This window comes from Ambystoma mexicanum, chromosome 11 (assembly GCF_040938575.1).
Source record: "Ambystoma mexicanum isolate Mex_15411 chromosome 11, UKY_AmexF1_1, whole genome shotgun sequence".
Taxonomy (NCBI): Eukaryota; Metazoa; Chordata; class Amphibia; order Caudata; family Ambystomatidae; genus Ambystoma; species Ambystoma mexicanum.
Window position 1 is genome coordinate 467,834,857 of NC_090934.1, and position 17,711 is coordinate 467,852,567.

Genomic DNA, 17,711 nt, shown 5'->3' on the forward strand with positions numbered 1-17,711 from the left:
TTTCACTTGCCCAGTTTATCGGTGATATTTGAGTGCTACTGTCTTTTGTTCTTAACGTGATGTTTAGTAATAGTTCTTGTATTTTACTTGGACCTCATACATATTCAACACCTGCATTTTTTGTTTGTTTCTGTGCTTTTTTCTGGCAGGGTGAGCCTTTCCAGGAGTTACGCTTGGTTTTGCAGGGTTCGGTTTAACATTATGTGACTGACCCACTGTTTTACACATTTGAATTCGGCTCACGGCAGAGTAAGTGTAATTTGATGGAATTTCCGCTCTACTCTGATTGTAATACATAATCCAGGCACCATTTCAGACTGTTCATGTCTGTTCATTATCAATCTATACCATCTTTTTGAGATTCTTATTTCTCTTAATTAGGCCCACGGGGTTTTGCCACATTAGTAGAACGGTGTTAACCTTCCATGTGTTGCTTGTTCTCAGATTGTATAACTTATAATGCAATTGAAGCAATCCCTTTCCACCCTATGTCGTGTGGTATTATTAGATTCTGACTGATCTTTGGTGGCTGTGAATTTGATTCTATACCGTTATTTTCCAGACCATCCATGGGATATTTTTAATTGTTTTTCGCTCTCTTACAATGTACATTGGGCTGGAACTTCATTGATTCAGTTTCTATGCCCTGCAGGTCAGCCCATTTTTTGCTTTTGACCGCGTGTAGGTGAATTCTCTCGCCATTAGGTCATTTCACCTTGCTTTAACGCCCATTGATATAGCGTTACTCAGGTATTTACTGAACCCATTGAATTGATTGGTATGAGATCAGTAATTTCTGCTCTTTTGTTTAGGTGCCAGGTCAAGACTGGTATATAGAGTGTGCAACTTCCCAGTACCATTTATCACTGAAGACTTCAGACCTCAGTTTACCCTGATGACTTTCCACGCAATTAACTCAATTATGAAGATGGAAAGAAAAAAGTCGGTTCTTTGATTGGTCTATTTCTGTTTTTATCTAACTGTCAGTTAATATGACATATTAAGGTCTCCATTTTCTGGACACTTTATCTTCTAGTAGTACAGTACCCGTTACTGACCAGAATTGATTCATGGTGCTATAACATTTTGTGCAAGTGTTTTGCTGATGTTTATGCACTTTTAGTGTATTTTTGAGATCACTTTTGTATTTGAAGTATGCACTTTAGATTTGTATGAGTTTAGTATGGATGGAGTGACTGGTGATGTTAGTGGGTCTGGTTGTGTTGCACATTAGTTAGAGTGAATGTTATTTGACAATTATGTATTAGTATTCTCTGAATTGTATTTTATCATTCCTCCCAAAGGCCTGTCAACTCCCCTGTCGTAAAACCTGTTCAGCAGCCTCTTAGAGCTGAGACCCTCTTCAAGTACCCAGTGACAGTTGGCCTGCTTTTTATACCCTGTCAATCCACTTGTATCCATCATGGGTGGGGGGCTCTAGCAAGCACACCCTGTAATTATCCTGACTCACCAAGGTAAACTCAGTGCAATAAGCAACTCCCAAATGCCCTGCACCGTACCCTACAATTACCCTTCAACTTGCAACCCCATGACCTGGGATTCACACAGAATACCGGAAAACGTGCTGCCCATCTCCCCTCCCTAACTGGCTTGCAGGGGGTGGAGCGACACAACTTGTCCCTGACAACTAAGCAAACAGACTAGTTGCCTAGTTTCACCTTCCCTGGCAATCACATGTTGTGTTCCTGGATTGGGGGGCTGCCTCTGAGTTTTCCCCATTGTGGGGAGGGGGGTGAGAGCAAGCTACTTGAAACTGGGTACCCACCCTGAACCTCATCTCCCCTGGCAACCACATGTTGTGGGCCTGCAACCTTATATAAGCCTATGGAGAAAGGACTAGGGGCTCTCTTTTTTCCTTGGCTGCTCGCGGTGTGGTGTGTGGATGTGGGTTGGGGCAAAGGCTGCAGAGCCTGCAGAGGCCCTTCTGGGAGGTACCCTTCCCCTGGTCTGCCCTTATCCTTCTCCCTGGTTCCCTTCCTCCACAACCTTGCTCTATTTTTCCACTAGTGGGTCTCCTGGTCTCTTTGTCTCTTCTTTCCCTGCTTCTCTTTCCTGGCCTCTCAATCTATGACCCCCTGCCTGCCTCTCTGTGCCTCCCTGTCCCTCTATGCTTCACTGTCCCCCTTGTGTCTCTGTTTCTGCCCCCCCCTTGTATCTCTGTGTTTGTCTCCCCGTGTCTCTGCACCTGCCCCTCTCTTTTTACACTCACCATCTCTACCGGCCCCCTTCACCAACTCTTCCCTTTCTCCCCTGGTGTCCCCCACCCTAGCTAGTCTAGTGTGTCCAATTTATCGTGCTAGCAAAAAGCTTACTCATCTTCCTGTAATAAATCTGATCCTGGTTTTTACAAAGATGTTGTAACACTTCATTGTGTTACAACTGTTCCATGTGACCTGCCTGTTATTACAAGAGGGGGGACCCAGTCCGTCTGCATACACAACGCACCCCCAACAGGTCTGTTGACTCCCTGGGCCTAAACTGTGGCTCTGACTGGGATCTCCCACATGGGGTTCCCCATTGTGGCCTGCCTCCCAATTCCAGAGTTTTCTCCCTCACAGAATAGGAGCCCTCCCCTCAAGCTACAAGCTGGCAAAGTCAGTGCGCCCGACTAATACTTAAGTTCTTACCTTACTACTTGGTCCGGCAGCCGCGCACAGGTACAGCAGGCAGCTCTGATTGCAGGAAATCCTCTACTCTGGGATTGGTCTGTAGACTGCAAAAGAAGGAAAATGGACTGAAGGAAAATAGACAAATGGTAGGAGTGTGGTTCGCAGAACAGGGGTTTGTTTACTCAGAAAAGGTCCAGAAATTAAGGTGATACTCGGGTGATCAGGGACCTAAACCTGGTTCTGTATCCGAGTCATGGCACCAGTCTGCATGCCTACTTGTGCTAAAATACCCCACAACCCAAACAATGTAATAAAGTTCATAAAGGTGTCTTTGCCCAAAAATGCCAGCAAAACATGTGAATTTTTATATTGAAGGGGCATAAACATTTGCCATAGGGGATTCATGGGTATTCCGCCAAGATACAGGTTTGAATAATGGGTCAAAATGGTGCATTCTACAGCACATTTTCTGTGAAACGTTTGGTAAAAATCCTGAGCGTTTGCAATTTATTTTGTGGGTTAACTCCAATTCAAAAATCCAATAGATGAAAGCCACCAACAGTGAACAGTAGCATTAATGCTTTAATTAATCAGATGATTTGCTTTAAAAAATACAATGCCAAAATAAGAAAATATGTCCAAGCTGGCTGCACAATGTAGGGCAGTCTAAGCACAAAACAACACTTGTCATACTTACTTTATCATAGATGCCCAGAAAAATATACAATGCCCCAGTAGGAAAAGGCTAGACTGGCTGACCCCAAAGGCCAATCTAGCCAGCTAATTACAATTATCATTATTGCTTTATCATAGATGCCCAGCAAAAAAATGTCAAGCCACAGTGAGAAATGGCTATACTGGCTGCACCAGAGTGCTAGTCTGGCCACGTAATAACACTTATGATCCTTACTTCATTATAGATGCCCGGAGAAATATGCCATGCCACAGTAAGAAATGGCTAGACTGGCTGCACCCAAATGCCAGTTAAGACACTAATAACACATATTATGACTGCTTTATCATGAATGCACATTACATTTTAACGCATTCCCCACACACCATATTAACTCACAATGAATGATTATGTTATAAGCCCACACATTATTTCATATTAAACTATGACATTCCCATGCAAACAGCATGCAAGCACACATACACCATTAATACACAAACAAGTCACAAAATACTATTAACTCATTCACACATTAAGATCAATTCCAACACAAAAATGTAATGTTTTTTGTGGGTTTTGTTTAATAATATGTCAAATATGAGCATTGGCTTCCCAACATTTGTAGATTTGAGCTTTATGCAGCTAATAATATTAACTTTGATATATTTTAGGGCAGCAAAAAGGTAATTGTCTCTCTTTTGCAGGCAGTTGATTCTAGTTTACTTTTCATTATGTAGACTTTGTTTTATGTTCAAAAACAGAATATACATTTTCCCAGAGCAAGCGGTCAAATCTGAATTTGGTACTCGGTAGCCTTATTCTCAAGCCCAATATAAAGGATCAGCAGATTGGTTGACCAGGTGCTACAGTGTAACAAAGGAGCTAGTCTCAGTGGAAAATCTCTCAGAAAATTTCTCAGAGGAATCAAATTTTCTTTTAAGGTATATGAGCCATACTTGCACAATCACACAATGACGTTCCATGGATATACGTTTAGCCCACACGTCAAATCCTTCTCCAATGTAGGACCATGTAAGTACACAATATGAAAAATAACAGTAAAATAGTAAACAACTTGGCAAAAGTTCATTTTAATTTAAAACATAGGCAAGAGGGGAGTGTGTGAGGTATGGTATTAAAAGGAACTTCCATGAAAAGGTTTGCAGATAATGTATGTGTCTTTTTAACTGACTTATTGCAGTAGCATGCCGTGCAATATATACAATCTGCTGACAACTTGTTATCATCATTAGATCAAACATGGCCTTTGTATGTCCTACTCCGCTGTCCATAAGAAATACTACACATGATTTACTTTTGGTAATACTAGTACATTGTGTTTCTTTACCTAGGGAAGTTGATAATTTTATGTATTTTCCTTATTTTCAAAAGGTATGTATCCTAGTTAAAAAGTCAAGAATAAAACGCGCCAACAATGTAAAGGACTGGTTCATCATTGTCCCCAACGTGCCAATTCCAGCTTCTTTCTTGTAAAAGAGTGCTTCCAGTAAAGCCAGCATACTGCTACACCCCTGGCGAAAGAACTGGGTTGACAAAGGTGGCACAGAAATACAAATACATGAATACATACATGATTGAATTGTATGGATTCATTCAGCTATGGCATACAGGAGATGTGGACTGCCTGGCCTGTGGTTGTCTGGCTTTTAATGGACAGAATACAAGTAAATATGTGATGGGTGGAAGGTTTAGAATACATATTAACAACTTGCACTGCTCCTGGCAACCTTCACCCCTGTGTTTTAGCACATCTGTGGTACTGCAGAAGGGGACAAGCCAATGCACCAATGGGAGAAGTCAAGCCCGAACTGCCAGGTCATGTCCTCTCGACAGAGAAACACAGGTGACACCCTAACATATTTCAGCATTGTTGGGGCTCATCAGTGAGGTGAACCTTGGCTTCCTGTGGCACAGCAAGCAAAGCATCAATGTCTGGGCAAACCCTCTCTCACTTGGGCAGACAGACTATAACCAGGAAATTGTGCTGGGTGGTTTAATGGACAAACACAGGCCTGTTTTTCTGTACTTATTTGCAGTGAGCAGTTAATGCACACCAACATTAAAAATAACTGGAAAAGGATTTATTTTTAAATTGGTTAGTTTCTGGAAATGAGACCCTTAAACCACACACAATTCCCTGAATAACGGAACTTTAGTGACCCCGGACAAGATGAGGTAACAGTATCTGAGATGGATGGGAATGCAGATCTTACTGAAACATCAATAATCAGACCGACTCAAGAAGTTGGCAAAAGTTAAAGCTGTTTTAATAACAAGTCCTTAAAACAGGGAGTACAACAGACATCAACGGACATATCTCAACATAATTCATAAAAAACATTGCCTTTATATTAAATATTCATCCTGAGTGACACCAGGACACATGACAAAATAAGAAATCCTACTAGGGGTTGTGGCTGGTCAACAGGGAACATCTACATATACTTTCTATGGGATACAAGGATGTGATTGCAACTCAATAAAATGAACATTGAAATTTTTCATAATACATCACTGCTCAATCATAATAAAAGTAAAATTCACCCTTGTATTCTTTTCCAGAGAAGTCATCTCTTTGGGCGTCCCGGTTACTTTGTCTTCACCTCCATATTTCGGTCCGGAGGCATTACTTGACCTTCATCCGGTGGACTCCAGGAATCTGTCATCTCTTGTGTCCTCCGGTCCTGCGACCACCGACCTAAAAATATATATTAGTCGTTCTAAATCAAATAGAAAAGAGACAGGCTGTACATAGCGCAATACCAATTTCACCCTTTCTATCATAAAAAAGAAATTGTCCAAAACATTCTGATTTCCTCCGCTGAAACTAAGCACATGTTAGAGAGAAAACAAACATATACATAAAACACCATTATACATCAAAATATTTCAATATTGTACCTGTACCATAATAATTCAACCTGCTTCAGCCTCTTATGTCAATGTTTATCACCCATGGTATTTTCATTTACATGTATCTCTATAATAGGGACCACAACAATATTTAATTCTATGATGTGTGATATTATGAACACAGCCACCGTGTCTTCCCTTCCATGTTTTCAGGGCACTTAAGCTGCTTGTACTTGCGCAAGTCTCCTGATTGCATGTTTGGGATGACAGAGCTTGATTTGATTGACATGAACAAATTGCTCTGTTACCGTTTCACCCTCTGTCTTCAATATTTTGTAGACTACTGGAGACACCTTATCTACAATTTGAAAAAGCCCATGCCAGGCTGCCAAAAATTTTGAATTTTTATGTTTACCTTTTCCAAAATGGAATTTATATACCTGATCCCCTGCACTACACTCTTTCACAGATGTCTTTCTATCATAATATAATATTGCACTGTCGGCAGCCCTTTCTAAATTTCGCTGCACAAACACAAATGCATGTTGTAAATGCTTCCTCAGTTTTTCCACTTCTTCATGAACCGTAGATGCTTACAAGTGTCTGTTCATGTGTCCTGTATAATAAATGTTGTGGCAGTACCATTTCCCTTCCTGTTAACACCTCATGAGGGCTGATACCTGTTGCTTTGGCAGGAATTGATCTGATTGCCATCAAAAGCAAGGGTAATCGTAAATCCTAGATGGAACCTGCCTCTGCCACAAATTTCTTTAATATCTCCACAACAGATCTGTTGCAACATTCAACATTCCCAGAAGAGGCAGGTCGGTATGCAATATGCAGTTTTCTTTTCACCCCAGTATCTGCCATACTTTACTCATTAAATTTGACTTTCTCTATCTGATTCTATTCTTTGTGGTAACCCAAATCTTGAAAATATATGGTTTACCAGTAATGTAGCTGCATTGTGTGCACTACAGTCTGGTGCAGGAATACACTCTATCCATTTTGACATCAAACAAACCACACTTAAAATATAAACGTTCCCCCTATTCAACCTTTTTACAGGCCCTACATAGTCTATTTGCAAATCTGACCATGAAAGGGTTAAGCTTCTTTTCATCAGTGGAGCTCTATGCATTGGTGAAGCGGGTTTAAATTGGGCACATACTAGGCACCCTCTAGTATATAATTCCACATCTTGGGACATATGTGTCCAATAAGCATAATCTTTCTGTAGCTCTAAAGTTTTTTGTGAACCTCTGTATCCTGCAGTTATTGCATCATGTGCATGGTGTAAAATTAGCCCTCTGAATGAAAGGGGTACCAACCATGAGATCTTGATCTTGATTTGGTGTATCCTAACTCCATTGCACTACTGGTTGTTCTACCTCTTTTGGAGCCTCCAATAAATTGTTTAATCATTCTCTAACACTAATTTGTCTATAGCCTGTATCATTTTTCCATGCTTGAGGGGCTTTTTATTATATGTAAGCATGCTTCTTGCTTTCCAGCCAGGCAAATATTCCACAAAGCTATTCCGTACATAATCAGAATCAGTCACCAGCATGATTGCACTGAATTTATTATCAACTGCAGTAGTAATTGCTTTATAATTGCTGCCAATTCCACTACCTGACTACTCCTAACTCCAATTCCATCCCTATACTAGGAATACCTTCACATCTCGACCAGACATTTCCTATACCTGATACCAACTATTTATTACTGTCATTTTCAATGTGAAAAGCACAACCATCAACATATACAGTTGGTAAATTCTGTCACGCTCACCTGGTCTCCACGGGGGCGTAGCCCGTAGCTGCACGAATGATGTCTGCACTGGCGTGGTACTGCTTGAATGATGATGCTTGCTCGCATCTTCTCCCTTGATATCACCCCAGGACGCATTTGTCTGCAATGTCAAAACAAGATATTAGCTACTGAGTGGGGCTGGCTTGATCCCACCTCCTTTCACCTCCTGATGCCCTGCTCCTCTTCTGTCTCACCTTGGAGTTTTGTGGGGTAGGCTCTCCGTCCTGCAATCTCTAGCAGGGGCGCAGTAAGCACAGTCTTTGCCCAGACCTAGCTACTTCACTGATCCAGTTTGGCTGTGGCTGAGTCTGGAATAGCTGGATTAAGCAGGTAAGTCTCTATGCCAATGGATGCTTGGTTTAGGTGCTTAAAGTCCTTGTTGCCCAAGTTTTAAACGTGTTTGGTCTTTTCTTTCAGGCGTGGTCTTGTGCGGATTTCAGATGAAGAATGACTCTTCCTAAGATGCTGAGCAGATTTCCTTCAGGTGAGTATTGTCTGAGTAACTGTTATTTTTCATGTGCGACTAACTTGCTCTTTCTTTTCTTTCTTTGCAGGCGTGGCGCTGCTCCAGGACGGCGATGAGAAGAACCACCCCCATGTATTCCGGAAGAATGCCTACCCCGGGTGAGTATTGGATGCTGGTGCAGATACCTTCTTCTCTGCAATGGCGACGGTTTGGAGATCAGCTGAAGGTGCGACCGATTGGATGAAGTACTGCAGGTAAGGTCTTTGTTGCTGTACTAACTCCTATTCTCTTCTCTTTCTTCTCTCAGGTACCGATGGATTGGAATCTCAGAACAGGCGTGGCTGTAGAAGTTCGAGGACTTAGCAGACACGGTGAGCGTTACACTGCAGGAGTGCAGAATAACGCGAAGCGTGTTCTGTCTGCAAGGTGTGGCTTAAATAGCCTTGCAAGTAGTTCCAGGTAAAGTAGTCCCTTTACCACACCCAGCCCTTCAGGTAAAGTAGTCCCTCAGCCACACGCTGGTTATGCAGAAAGGTTCAGCCTCACTAGGCTGAGTAAGTAGTCCCAAGCAGTTCAACACATATTATGAGCCTGGTGCCAACGGTGCCAGGACTATGTCCAGGAGGTTCTAGGACACTCCTTTGGGGCTAGATAAGCCCTTATGGGTTCCAGTGACTGGGGTGGGCCCATCAGTTCCAGTGGTTTTGAAGCATGCACCATGACAGCACTGCCCCCTAAAGCCCCCCTAACGGTGGGTTCTCCCATTGGTCCCCGTTTGTTCGGGTGATTATGATGAAACCTTTTCAACAACTGTGGAGCATGAATGTGTTCACCAGGTTCCCACAATCTTTCATGTGGTCTATATCCTTTCCAGTCTATTAGATAAAATAGTTTTGATTTGATAATTTTGAGTCCAGGATCTCCTTAACTTCAAATTCAGGTTCTCCGTCGACTGTGATATGTTTTCGGTGGTTTCTGTACTCGGGTCCCAGGTTGCACTGGTTTTTAAAGGGAGACATGAAACACGGGATTGTGATAGGTAATCAGTAGCGGCCGCCCTAACAAGGGATGAATATACGGAACTGAACAGTCTGGAGGGGTATAAGCCAGTCATCACACAGGACAAAATAATGTTAAATATGAGGGAAATGAGCAAACAGAGACACGGACTACATATCCCAGAATGCCTCAACAAAGACCTCATCAGTATAAAAGCCAGAAAAGGGGAAAAGAAATCAGGCAAAGGAGACGAAAAACCGCATTTCCCTATTCAGGTGGACTTCCACAGTCAGGGTTTAACACTAAAACTCACTCCACAAGAATTAAGCAGGGAGGAGAATTAGCATCAGGTGTGATAACACTGGGGATGGGAACACCCAACGTTAATTTCCAAGGAGGAGGGGCATGCAGGTTAAAAGGCTCACAAAACGACTCCAGCTCTCTCTCGGTTTTTAGGAATGGAAGGAGACAGACGGCAGAGGCATGGAGTGGAACAAGGCCAGTCCCCAGTACTGGTGGGCTTACTAGTGAGAAAAGGAACACCCTCCGGTGGGCGCCTTATCTGCCCTGCAGGCCAGCCCGTCTGCGGAAGGAAGGAAAGCGCCAGATGGAAAAGGAGCTGGAAAGGAGGTGAAAAGGGGCTTCAGGGAGTTTTGTTTATTGGGTGATTCGACCCAAGCCGGCAGAGCGGTAAACAATTGTTTGTTTTGACGGGCGTGCAGAGGAAAAACGCCCTAATCCTTATGAACTGCATTTTTCTCAAGAGACAGCTGCAATCTTTGTTTTCACTTTAAAGAATGGCATTTTATTTGCAAAGTACGGCAGCCAACCTTACGAACTGCATTTATTTCAAGGGACAGCTGTACCCATGGTTTTCAACCTATGAACAGCGTTTTGTTTGAAGTGCTGCTGTAATTCTGGGTTCACTCATTGCAGTCTGCCTTTCAGTGAAGGAGGGGCACAGAATCCTTGTTTTTGCCTTTCGAACTGTATTAAAGTGCCTTGAAGTTAACCTACAGAGCCTCGGTGAGCTGTATAATAAACCTCATTTGTTACCCTACCTTATAGTCTCTGGCTCACTATATAACAGGGATGAATCCTCATGTGTGGAGCTAAGTCCAATTTCACAGCTACCGGGTTGAAGATGGCCTTAATGGTGTATGGACCTACATATCTGGGATTGAAGGTGCAGATTCCTTTAATTGGTATGTGCTTTGACGCCAACCACACTTCATCTCCAATTTGATACCTTGGAGCTTCATTTCTATGCATGTCTGCTGATTTCTTTTATCTTTCTTTAGCTTGTCTCAGATGGTCAGTTGCTTGTTTAAAGGCTTGAGTAACAGTATTGTGCAAACTTCTTACTGCTGGCATTTCCAGAGGTTGAGGCGGGTCAAGATTAGAGGTTCGTGGATGCATCCCATAAATGGTATAGAATGCTGGAGTTTAGAAAATTGTTATAGGCATATTCGGTTATCCATAAAACATCTTTCCAACAGCTTTCCATTTGGTGTAACATACATCTGAGGTATTGCTCCAAAGTCTGTTTGGTCCTCTCCGTCTGACCATCAGTTTGGGGATGGTGGCTTGTGGAAAGTCTTACATCGATTTGAGCTAACTTGCAGCACTTTTTCCAAAATCGTGAGATAAATTGGCTGCCATGATCTGAAATCAGGATGGAAGAGAATCCGTGTATTGGGACTATCTGTTCTAAGAATTATTTAGCCAGGATTGAAGCTGAGGGTAAGCCATTCAGTGGGATGAAATGGGCCATTTTTGAAAACAAGTCCACCACCACCAAAATTGTGTTGAACCCATTACAAGGAGGAAGGTCATTTATAAAATCAAGAGACAATGTATGCCAAGGCTGAATATCCAGTGGTTGCAGTTGACCTGGTGATCTCTTCTTTTGGGCCTTGTTTTGTGCACAAACTCCACAGGATAGCACAAACTGCTTGATGTCCTTACGCCATGTTGGCCACCAAAATTGTTGCTTGATCTTGGCTTTGGTCTTAGCGATCCCAGGATGACCTTCTATCAGTGATTCGTGGTCATTTGAGATGGGCTTTTCCTGAAGTTCTTTGCTGGGCAGGTAGAGACATCCCTGAAAATATGGTAATTGGTTTGAGACTGAGTGGTGAGCACTTTGGGTTGGCCAATCCCTCAGAGTGTTGGTATCCATTTGATGTGTGATTTCCTCATGGATGTCATCTAAGGTTAGAGACGTTGTAATTCCTTAGATCTCTTCTACGGGGATGATGGGTCGGGGTTGGTGGATTCCTTGTCTACCCCTACACGAGATAGGGCATCTGCCTTGCTATTTCGACAACCAGGTCGGTAAGTAATTACAAAGTCGAATTCAGCAAAAAATAATGCCCATCGGAGTTGGCGGGATGATTGTGCTTTCGCCACCTTCAGGTACTGTAGATTGCGGTGATCAGTGATCACTGTGATTGTATGCCTTGCTCCTAAAAGATAATGCCGCCAAGCCCTGAAGGCCGCCTTGATGGCAAAAAGTTACTTGTCTGTAATGGCATAATTCAGCTCTGGTTCCGTGAATTTCCGTGACCAAAAGGCCACCAGATGAAGTTGACCTGTTTCAGGATCCTTTTGCGAGAGGACCACTCCCATTGCCAAACTGGAAGCGTCGGTCTCTACCACGTACGGTAGATCGGGACAAGGGTGTTTCAGGATTGGAGCTGAGATGAATTTTTGTTTTAAGTCCTGCAAGGCTTTTTCTGCCTTCTCTGACCATTGAAAACATTTGTTCTTTCGCAGTAGAGAGGTGATGAGATGTACTAGCTGCGAAAAGCCTGGAATGAAGCGACGATAGAAGTTCACAAATCCGAGCATACTCTGGACTCTTTTAATTGAGGTTGGAGAAGGCCAATTGAGGATGGCATCATCCTTCCGCAAATCCATGCGTACACCATGAGGGGTTAGGAAAAATCCAAGGAATTCTACCTCAGTAACATGGAAGAAGCATTTTTCCAGTTTTGCAAATAGTCTGTGTTGACGAAGTTTGTCCAGAAGAGCACGGACATGTTTCACATGTTCTTGTTCAGATGGGGAATATATCAGAATGTCGTCGATGTATACTACGACACACACATCAATCAATTCTCGCAGGACGTCATTCATGAAATACTGGAACGCCGCTGGGGCGTTACAAAGGCCAAAGGGCATCACTTGGTATTCAAATAGCCCGTATTTGGTGCGGAAGGCGGTCTTCCATTCATCTCCTTTCTTAATCCGTACCAGGTGGTATGCTCCTCGGAGATCTAACTTGGTATAAATTCGGGCATCTTTAACTTGATCCAATAGTTCAGGAATCAGCAGCAAGGGGTAACGGTTTTTAACAGTGACTTGGTTCAATGCACGGTAATCGATGCAAGTCCTAAGGTCTCCTTCCTTCTTAGGCACGAAGAATAAGGGTGAGGCTGCCGGGGACTTGGACGGGCGGATAAAACCATTAGCCAGGTACTTGTCTAGATACTTTTTTAAATGCAGATTTTCAGTTTCGGTGAGTGCATAGATTCGACCTCATGGAATCTGTGCGTCAGGTATGAGGTTGATCTGACAGTCGTACGATCTATGGGGAGGAAGAGTGTTAGCTTGATCCTTTGGAAGACATCCTTATAGTCTTGATATACCAGAAGTAGCGGGTTAGTTAGCCTCATGATTGTTGTCACTTCCTTGACCAAAGGTTCTTTTGTTTGATAACAAGTATGAGCACATTCGACTGAGAAGGTCAGCCTCTTAGCACGCCAGTCGATGCAGGGATTGTGTGATTCTAGCCATGGCATTCCCAGAATTATTTGAAATTGTGGAGCCTTGATTATATCAAACACAATGGCTTCCTGATGTCCGTCTTGGCACAAAAGTGTTATGTCTGTCACTGAGTGCGTTACCGGACCCAAAGCAATCTCAGTTCCGTCGACAGTGGTGACTAACAGGGTAATTCATAGAATTTCGCAGAAAAGTGTCGCAAGCGGCTGGCGCAGAGTGTCCGCGTGCGATTGACTGCGCCACGCACGTGCGCTAAAACCGATTTCCGCGCACAGCGTATTCATGGATTTTAGGCTTCCAAACCAGCCGTGGCGCAGAGAATTGCAGCGACCCTGCAGCAGCGCCAGTAACGCCCCCAAGAACGCCCTCGCTCAAGGAAAAGCCATCAAAATCGCAAAATCATCGCAAAGGGCTGCGCTAACCCTGGACCAGTTCACCGGGCTGGCAAACAGCAAACGCCAAGCGGGGAACGTGTATTGCAGGGGTGCGCGGGAAGTTCCGCACGCGACTGGCCCCGTGCAAGCAGGGTACGTGTATTTCAGGGGTGCGCGGGAAGTTCCACACGCGATTTCAGCAGGGTACGTGTATTTCAGGGGTGCGCGGGAAGTTCCACACGCGATTTCTGCAGGGTACGTGCATTTCAGGGGTGCGCGGGAAGTTCCACACGGGAATGGGCCATTGCGAGCAGGGTACGTGTATTACATGGGTGCGCGGGAAGTTCCACACGCGATTCCATCAGGGTACGTGTATTTCAGGGGTGCGCGGGAAGTTACACACGCGAATGGGCCAGTGCGAGAAGGGTACGTGTATTTCAGGGGTGCGCGGGAAGTTCCACACGCGATTTCAGCAGGGTACGTGTATTTCAGGGGTGCGCGGGAAGTTCCACACGCGATTTCTGCAGGGTGCGTGCATTTCAGGGGTGCGCGGGAAGTTCCACACGCGAATGGGCCAGTGCGAGCAGGGTACATGTATTACATGGGTGCGCGGGAAGTTCCACGCGCGATTCCATCAGGGTACGTGTATTTCAGGGGTGCGCGGGAAGTTCCACACGCGAATGGGCCATTGCGAGCAGGGTACGTGTATTTCAGGGGTGCGCGGGAAGTTCCACACGCGAATGGGCCAGTGCGAGCAGGGTACGTGTATTACATGGGTGCGCGGGAAGTTCCACACCCGATTCCATCAGGGTACGTGTATTTCAGGGGTGCGCGGGAAGTTCCACACGCGAATGGGCCAGTGCGAGCAGGGTACATGTATTTCAGGGGTGCGCGGGAAGTTGCACACGCGATTTCAGCAGGGAATGTGTATTTCAGGGGTTCTGGGGAGTACTACACGTGAATTGGCCGTGTGGGTCCTCCCAGGTGTACGCTCCACAACCTCCACGGCCCCTGCAGGCAGCCCACACCACGGGGGACTACCCTGCACCCCTGCTCATGTCCCGCAGGCAGCCCATCCACCATGGGCATGCCCCCCAGCCAACCCACATGTCACCTTGCACTACTGATCAACAATGCATGTCTCCCACCACCCCCACCCCCCAGCACTGTGGGGCACCTGCCAGCAGGCCCCCACCCATGTCTCCCACCATCCCCACCACCCTGCCAGCATGGGCAGCCCCCACCAGGCCCCCACTCATGTCTCCCACCACCCCCACCCCCCTGCCACCATGGGCAGCCTCCACCAGGCCCCCACTCATGTCTCCCTGCACCCCCACCCCCAAGGAGTGCAGGGGCAGCCTCCAGCAGGCCCCCACTCATGTCTCCCACCACCCCCACCCCCCTGCCACCATGGGCAGCCTCCAGCAGGCCCTCACTCATGTCTCCCACCACCCCCCTGCCACCATGGCCACCCTCCACCAGGCCCCCACTCATGTCTCCCACCACCCCCACCCCCCAGCAGTGCAGGGGCAGCCTCCAGCAGGTCCCCACTCATGTCTCCCACCACCCCCACCCCCCTGCCACCATGGGCAGCCCCCACCAGGCCCCCACTCATGTCTCCCACCACCCCCACCCCCCAGCAGTGCAGGGGCATCCTCCACCAGCCCCCCACACATGTCTCCCACCACCCCCACCCCCCTGCCACCATGGGCAGCCTTCACCAGGCCCCCACTCATGTCTCCCACCACCCCCACCCCCCAGCAGTGCAGGGGCAGCCTCCAGCAGGCCCCCACTCATGTCTCCCACCACCCCCCCGCCACCATGGGCAGCCTCCACCAGGCCCCCACTCATGTCTCCCACCACCCCCACCCCCCTGCCACCATGGCCACCCTCCACCAGGCCCCCACTCATGTCTCCCACCACCCCCACCCCCCAGCAGTGCAGGGGCAGCCTCCAGCAGGCCCCCACTCATGTCTCCCACCACCCCTACCACCCTGCCACCATGGGCAGCCTCCACCAGGCCCCCACTCATGTCTCCCACCACCCCCACCCCCCTGCCACCATGGCCACCCTCCAGCAGGCCCCCACTCATGTCTCCCACCACCCCCACCCCCCTGCCACCATGTGCAGCCCCCACCAGGCCCCCACTCATGTCTCCCACCACCCCCACCCCACTGCCACCATGGGCAGCCTCCACCAGGCCCCCACTCATGTCTCCCACCACCCCCACCCCCCTGCCACCATGGCCACCCTCCAGCAGGCCCCCACTCATGTCTCCCACCACCCCCACCCCCCAGCAGTGCAGGGGCAGCCTCCAGCGGGCCCCCACTCATGTCTCCCACCACCCCCACCCCACTGCCACCATGGGCAGCCTCCACCAGGCCCCCACTCATGTCTCCCACCACCCCCACCACCCTGCCACCATTGCCACCCTCCAGCAGGCCCCCACTCATGTCTCCCACCACCCCCACCCCCCAGCAGTGCAGGGGCAGCCTCCAGCGGGCCCCCACTCATGTCTCCCACCACCCCCACCCCACTGCCACCATGGGCAGCCTCCACCAGGCCCCCACTCATGTCTCCCACCACCCCCACCACCCTGCCACCATGGCCACCCTCCAGCAGGCCCCCACTAATGTCTCCCACCACCCCCACCCCCCTGCCACCATGGGCAGCCCCCACCAGGCCCTCACTCATGTCTCCCACCACCCCCACCCCCCAGCAGTGCAGGGGCATCCTCCACCAGCCCCCCACCCATGTCTCCCACCACCCCCACCCCCCTGCCACCATGGGCAGCCTCCACCAGGCCCCCAACCATGTCTCCCACCACCCCCACTCCCCTGCCACCATGGGCAGCCTCCTCCAGGCCCCCACTCATGTCTCCCACCACCCCCACCCCCCAGCAGTGCAGGGGCAGCCTCCAGCAGGCCCCCACTCATGTCTCCCACCACCCCCACCCCCCTGCCACCATGGGCAGCCTCCACCAGGCCCCCACTCATGTCTCCCAACACCCCCACCCCCCTGCCACCATGGCCACCCTCCACCAGGCCCCCACTCATGTCTCCCACCACCCCCACCCCCCAGCAGTGCAGGGGCAGCCTCCAGCACGCCCCCACTCATGTCTCCCACCACCCCCACCACCCTGCCACCATGGGCAGCCTCCACCAGGCCCCCACTCATGTCTCCCACCACCCCCACCCCCCTGCCACCATGGCCACCCTCCAGCAGGCCCCCACTCATGTCTCCCACCACCCCCACCCCCCTGCCACCATGGGCAGTCCCCACCAGGCCCCCACTCATGTCTCCCTGCACCCCCACCCCCGAGGAGTGCAGGGGCAGCCTCCACCAGGCCCCCACTCATGTCTCCCACCAACCCCACCCCCTGCCACCATGGCCACCCTCCAGCAGGCCCCCACTCATGTCTCCCACCACCCCCACCCCCCAGCAGTGCAGGGGCAGCCTCCAGCAGGCCCCCACTCATGTCTCCCACCACCCCCACCCCACTGCCACCATGGGCAGCCTCCACCAGGCCCCCACTCATGTCTCCCACCACCCCCACCCCCCTGCCACCATGGCCACCCTCCAGCAGGCCCCCACTCATGTCTCCCACCACCCCCACCCCACAGCAGTGCAGGGGCAGCCTCCAGCAGGCCCCCACTCATGTCTCCCACCAGCCCCACCCCCCTGCCACCATGGGCAGCCCCCACCAGGCCCCCACTCATGTCTCCCACCACCCCCACCCCCCGGCAGTGCAGGGGCATCCTCCACCAGGCCCCCACCCATGTCTCCCACCACCCCCACCCCCCAGCAGTGCAGGGGCACCCTCCACCAGGTCCTCACAATCCCCAATCATGTGCGTAATGGTCAGTCTCCACAGCCAAAAAGCCCTACCAAGTAACCCATTCACCCACATGGAAATGGAAATTACATGTTACACCCCCAATGTTCATGAAGCTAATGAACCCATGTCCGTCACACACAATGGTTGCAATTGAATGGGAAAACACCCAACATGACATGCATGAAACCAATGAGATGATACCACACAGTGAAGTATGGAAACAAAATTGTATTGGAAAAAATAAACAATGCTA

The 17,711-nt window shown here is 48.4% G+C and overlaps 1 protein-coding gene across 1 annotated transcript in view; it reads left to right on the plus strand.

Annotated features, from left to right (window-relative positions):
* The window catches only part of LOC138505007 (protein LDOC1-like), a 62,187-nt gene that overhangs the window by 26,049 nt on the left and 18,427 nt on the right, over positions 1-17,711 (plus strand). The window contains exon 2 of the mRNA XM_069625364.1: positions 8,547-8,616. Coding sequence (XP_069481465.1) covers positions 8,547-8,616 — 70 coding nt within the window. The remainder of the gene's footprint in view (positions 1-8,546; positions 8,617-17,711) is intronic.